This window comes from Papio anubis, chromosome 1, assembly GCF_008728515.1.
Source record: "Papio anubis isolate 15944 chromosome 1, Panubis1.0, whole genome shotgun sequence".
NCBI classification, from domain to species: domain Eukaryota; kingdom Metazoa; phylum Chordata; class Mammalia; order Primates; family Cercopithecidae; genus Papio; species Papio anubis.
The window spans coordinates 216,081,255-216,087,498 of NC_044976.1; the positions used below are offsets into that span (position 1 = coordinate 216,081,255).

At 40.4% G+C, this 6,244-nt stretch overlaps 1 protein-coding gene across 1 annotated transcript in view; it reads left to right on the plus strand.

The window, feature by feature from the left end:
- Positions 1-6,016, plus strand: part of LOC116271718 (consortin-like) — a 42,063-nt gene extending 36,047 nt beyond the window's left edge. The window contains exons 2-3 of the mRNA XM_031660176.1: positions 1,541-1,970; positions 5,205-6,016. Coding sequence (XP_031516036.1) covers positions 1,592-1,970; positions 5,205-5,221 — 396 coding nt within the window. The 5' untranslated portion in view covers positions 1,541-1,591 and the 3' untranslated portion in view covers positions 5,222-6,016. The remainder of the gene's footprint in view (positions 1-1,540; positions 1,971-5,204) is intronic.
- The last annotated feature ends 228 nt before the right edge of the window (positions 6,017-6,244 follow it).

Sequence of the window (6,244 nt, forward strand, 5' to 3'; positions counted from 1 at the left end):
GGAAAATAATACCAGCCAGATTTAGATATTTTAGTATCCGAGTTGCAAAATATGCTGAAAATATATGATGGTGTAACAGGACGAGCTACAGACAAAACTCCTCCCACACCAGATTAAAGAAGGGAGAGGCTTCATTTGGCCGGGAGCGTCAGCAGACTCGCGTCTTAAGAGCTGAGCTCCCTGAAAAAGAAATTCTTGGCCCATTTAAGGGCTTACAGCTCTAAGGGGTCCATGTGAAAGGGTCGTGATGGATCGAGCAAGCGTGGGGAACGTGACTTGGGGGGGCTACATGCATCAGCTAACAGTACAGAGTTTTGCAGGGCTTCCTCGTACAATGTCTGGAATTTACAGATAACACAAGTAGTTTAGGTCAGGGGTTAATATTATTTTTTTAGCCACCAGGGTCGGGTGGGGGTGCCAGGGCCGTCTGGCTATTTATCTTCTGTTTCTTTCTAACATTTTGCTTTCTCCCTTTTCTCCTGTCTTATAAACTAGGCAAAAGTGGGAGAGAGGAGGGTAGCAGGAGTAGCGGTGGTCTCCTTCCTTAATGGTATAGGGAGAATATTTTATTTTGTACTTCTTATGTTTTTAAAGACTGTACTTTATATACATGTTTCTAAAGATTAAGCGTTTCTACTCATTAAGTTGAAGAATCTTTAGAAGTCCTCTCACTGAGGTTTTTTTCCAGAATTACTGGAATATTTCTTTCATACCTATCATTTTTCTTAAAATGTAATATACTTTTAGATAATAAGAGGAGATAAAAGATGACTGATAAAGGGCTTGCAGTCTGTTTTGTTAATTTTAAAAATATTATTGGTATTCTTCAAGCAGATTTAGCTTTTCTTCCAGTTCTACACTAAGAGTAGCCTAGAGTTAACCATGGCCTTTTTTTTTTTTTTTGTAAGTGTTCAAAAGGATTTTGATGACAACTCTAAGGTACCTTCCAGGGCTTATTTTTAGGAAATAAAAGAGATAACGATAGTATAAATATATGCTACCCAAACTTCCCCTCACATACTGTTTTCTAGGTTTTTTTAGAAAAAAATCTGTAAACATTTTCATTTCCAAATATTGCTGCTGTTTAGCCAGGGAAGAACTTATACAACTAGCTCTCAGTTGTCTGCTAAGTGTCCAGAGATCAACATAAGAGACCAATTTCAGCACGTAACCTATTTAACTAGTCATTTCATTAAGGCAGCGGTCCCAACCTGATGCACATTAGACTCACCTAGAGGACTTCAAAAATAGCAGTGCCTAGGTTCCATCCTCAGAGATTCCAATGGAATGGTCTAGAACAGAATTTGGGCAGCCTCTCAGGTGATTATCTTGAGGAGCCAGGGTTGACTCCTATGGTATTCACGTGAGAACCAGCTGAGTTTGGGGTCCGGTTGCATATGCTGAAAGGGAATGAACTTAAGTCATTTCCTTCTCTTCCCTATTTACAGTGAAACAACCTAAGAGGAGGGGAAAATCAGAGATCACTGAGAATCTGCAAAGGTTAGAAAATGAAGTAGCTCTTTTCTTTTTGTCATTGTAGACATGGAAGGTCTTTAATATAACTTTAAATGGTTCAGCAAAGGATGCTCTAATGGATGACAGCGATACTCCTACATATAATCTGCAAATAGAACCACAAGATGGATGTCATCCTGGTGACAGCGTGGAAAGGAGTGTGACCTGCCTGCCTTCTGCATCAGATGAAAATGAAAATCAGCTTGATGGGGACGGGCCTGAGCATCTGACCAGCAGTGACAGTGCAATGGGAAAGCCCCAAGTGTCTGAGCAGGACAGTCTCAATAATAATGAAAGCTGCATATTGAGCTGCGAGGTGGCCGCAGGTGAGAACTCAGAAAACACCCTTTGTGAAGGCTCCAGAGATGAACAGGCCTTCTTGGGAAAGGACAAAAAAATACCTGGAAAAAGAAGTCCAAGAAGCAAAAAAGGGACTGCTAAGAAGATACCACCAGGTATTTTTTAAAATAGTATTTATTCTCTTCTTTAATTAATTAAAAATGAACCTCCTTCCCCTCCCATACTGTCTTTACTGTCCTGCATCTTGCTTCTTTCTTAAGCTATTCTGGAGCTAGTTCCACCGTAGCACAAGTAGATCCACCTGAGTGATATTCCGTGTGTGTGATACGTCTCCACACTGTTCCACTGTATGGGTGTAACAGAATTTTTTAAATCACTTCCTTATGGCCCTTCCCAATCTTTTACTATCATAAACAGTGCTAAGGCCGGGTGCGGTGGCTCACGCCTGTAATTAGCACTTTGGGAGGCTGAGGTGGGCGGATTACCTGAGGTTGGGGGTTCAAGACCAGCCTGGCCAACATGGTGAAACTCCATCTCTACTAAAAATACAAAAAATTAGCTGGATGCAGTGGCATGTGCCTGTAATCCCAGCTACTCTGGAGGCTGAGGCAGGATAATCTCTTGAATCCGGGAGGCAGAGGTTGCGGTAAGCCGAGATCGCGCCACTGCACTCCAGCCTGGCTACAGAGTGAGACTTCGTCTCAAAAAAAAAAAAAAAAAAGGTGCTGAAATTGACATCCTTTGTATATGTTTTCACATTAGGTACTTTAAATATATGCAGTCTCCCTCCTTTATAAGTTAGACCATTTTCTACCAATATCAACTTTAAAAATTGCCTTCTGTCATTCCTGTGGCTTTGACCTCCAACCTGTGAGTTTAGATGCTAGTATGACCTCTTCATAGATCTTTCCATCTCATTCAGCAGGTAAATAAAGTACATGAACATATATTAATATACAATTTAATATGTAGTGTTGAATAAGACATCTGGTTCTAATGATCTGTATCACTTTGGTTAAAAAGTAATTCAGAGTATTTCTCATTTGTGTATGCAGTTTGGCAGTTGAAGTTTAGAGCTATGGAATTTTTGGCCTGAATCACAGGGCCCCCTTGGGAAAAGGCAGCCTCTGGTTATTTTTTGTCAGAAACACGTGAGCCTAGAAAGTTTTGGTATGCCCTAGACTGGATTCCTTAGTGTAGTATCACTTTACGCAAGCCAACAGATTTTACATCAGACTCTAGTGAACTAAGTGGAATGCCTCTTCATCTTCTGTTCTCTTCTTTGGTTAATTAGAAATATATCTGTCTATATTGTTTTTTTTTTTTGTATTTTTAAAATTTGAAGTAAAATACAAAACTTTTCAGTTTCTACAAATTAATCCATATTTATTCTATAAGGTAATTTGAAAACTTTTTAATATAATTCATAATCTGGCTTTCTGGTTAATGTAACTCATAATTTGGCTTTTCATGTCCCTGTATCCTTTTCTTAGGAGACTTAAAATAATTTGTAACCAGGGATATGAAAGCTTTTTTTTTTTTTTTTTTGAGACGAGCCACGCTCTGTCACCCAGTATGGAGTGCAGTGGCGTGATCTCGGCTCACTGCAACCTCCGCCTCCCGGATTCAAGCAATTATCCTGCCTCGGATGATTATCCTGCCTCAACCTCTTGAGTAGCTGGGATTGCAGGCGTGCACCACCACGCCCCGCTTATTTTTTTTGTATTTTTAATAGAGACGGGGTTTCATCATGTTGGCCAGGCTGGTCTCAAATTCCTGACCTGGTGATCCGCCCGCCTCTGCCTCCTAAAGTGCTGGGATTAAAGGCGTGAGCCACCACGCCCTGCGAAAGCATTTCTTAAAAGATCTAATAAGCAGAGGATATTTATAGTACTATGTATATATAAATCATTCTATAACTATCATTCAAGGGCAAATTCACCAGGCCTCTCAATCTGATTTTGTGATTTTATTTTCAAGACAGCGTTTCACTCTGTCACCCAAGCTGAAGTGCAGTGGCATGTCCGTGGCTCTCTGCAGCCTTGACCTCCCAGGCACAAGAGAGTCTCCCACTGCAGCCTCTGGTAGCTGGGACAACAGGCGTGTGCTACCATGCCTGACTAATTTTTCTTTTATTTTTATTTCTGTAGATAAAGGATCTCTCACTGTTGCCCAAGCTGATCTTAAATTCCTGGCCTCAAGCAATCCTCCTGCCTAGGCCTCCCAAAGTGTTGGGATTATAGGCATCTTATGATGTAAGAACTGATGCTTAGTTGCATATCTATGAGTCAGTCATAGCTTTAAGATTATGAGTCCTTTTACTCCTCCCTTCCATGACCTTTATTCCACTTTCCTTAGGTGTGATTATATTATTATTTTTTTTATTTTAGAGACAGGATCATGCTACCTTGCCCAGGTTAGTTTCAAACTCCTGGGCTCAAGTGATCCTTTAATCTCAGCTTCTTGAATACCTGGGACTACAGGTGTACACCACTGGGCCTAGCTTATAATTTAAAGTTATTTAGTGTTTATAATACTGTGAATCACTATCCGCTAATGCATTTGAAACATATGATTTATAAAATCTAGGGATAGTCTTTATACAGCTTACTTTAAACATTATTTTCTATATCTTATATAAAGTGAGTTTAAGAGAGTGAGAAAGGCCAGACCTGGTGGCTCACACCTGTAATCCCAGCACTTTAGGAGGCTGACAGGGCGGATCACTTGCAGGAGTGACCAGCCTGGCCAACATGGCGAAACCCCATCTCTAAAAAAATACAAAAATTAGGTAGGCCTGGTGGCATGCACCTGTAGTCCCAGCTACTCAGCAGGCTGAGGTGAGAGAATGGTTTGAGCCTGAGAGGCGGAGGTTGCAGTGAGCCAAGATCCTGCCACTGCACTCCAGTCTAGGCGACAGCACCAGACCTTGTCTCAAAAGACTAAGAAGACAGAATCAGAAGTTATAAAACCCACGTACAAATCTTACGATTTTAGGTCACTTGGTGAGACTGAAGCAGTCTCTACTTCATTGTTTTCATCTGTATAATGATGATGTTCATCTACCTAAATCTATGAAATTCCTTTTTAAGCTGTGAGTTTCTTAGATTTCATAGTAGAGGTGGTATACTCTATACTTGAATAAAATTTGGTGATTCGCCTCTAGTGCATCTATAGGGTTTTTATGTTTTAGAGATACATTTTTGTTTGTCTTTTAAGTTTTGTTGATAAATTAAAAGAAAGGAGACTCCTGTCTGCCCGGGCTGGCCGTGGACCAGGCAGGACTGAGTGTCCTGGGGTGAGTTAGCAGGGCATGGGTGTTTGAGATGGGGGGCCCTTAATTTGAAACTGAATAGGATTATTTTGGGTGTGGAATTAATCTTTTCTAGATGTGGAAGAGACCTAGAATGGGAAGAAGCTTTAGTATTGCCTGGAAAGCTTCCCTCAGAGTTTAGTTGCTAAGAACCCATCCTAAGAACTCGCTTCAGCCTGTCCTCTCTCAGTACGTATCCGTCACCCGGTCTAAGTAGTGTTGTCTCCCTGTGACTTCTCTAGTCAGTCTATTTCTCTCCATCTTCACTGCCACAGTTCAGCATCATCTTCAGCTAGAGTACTGCAAAAACCGCTAAATTTGTTTCCCATCTTGCTTCCATCCTCCATGTCAAAAATAATGCAAAGAGTTTACACGTAGGAGTTTAGACAAGGACGTGTTTACTCTGTTTTTTCGGTTAAATTCTTAGATCCTAAGTAAATAAAGTTTCAAAATTTTCAGACGAGTACTTTTCTAATAATTGAATAGCTTCTCAAATGTGAAATGACATGTAAAACATGACATTCAGTTGCAAACCGGAAATGCAGTTTTTTGTAGGTAGGTGCTCTTGTAATACTTTTTAGAAAATATAAAATATAAAAATAAAGAAAAGACAAAAAAATAGAAAATGTAAAATAAAGTAAATTTATTCACTCTTATGCTCCCTTACCTAGTTTAATTTGTAGTAATTTTTCAGTTACTACTGTCCAAAGGCTAGTACTGGAAAAAAAATGATAGTGCAGGAGTCTTGTTACTGAAAGTCGTGTTACTATTAGGAGACATGTCACTATTTATGGGTTTGCTGGAGGCAGTATTTGTGTCAGTGGCGAAAACCTTGATCTTAGCCTCGGGGAAGTCCACTTGTCATTATATAATGAGCTTTTTTTTTTCCTTAAGAGAATTGAATCCCCTTGATATGGTTAATGAAGCATGATTTCAAGCTGCATTACAACAAGTTTTCACTGTCGGGCAGGCGCGTTGGCTCATGCCTGTAATCGTAGCACTTTCAGAAGCCACTGCGGGAGGACTGCTTGAGCCAAGGAGTTTGCGACCAGCCTGGGCAACACAGGGAGCCCTCATCTCTACAAAAAGTGAAATAATTAGCTAGGCATGGAGGCA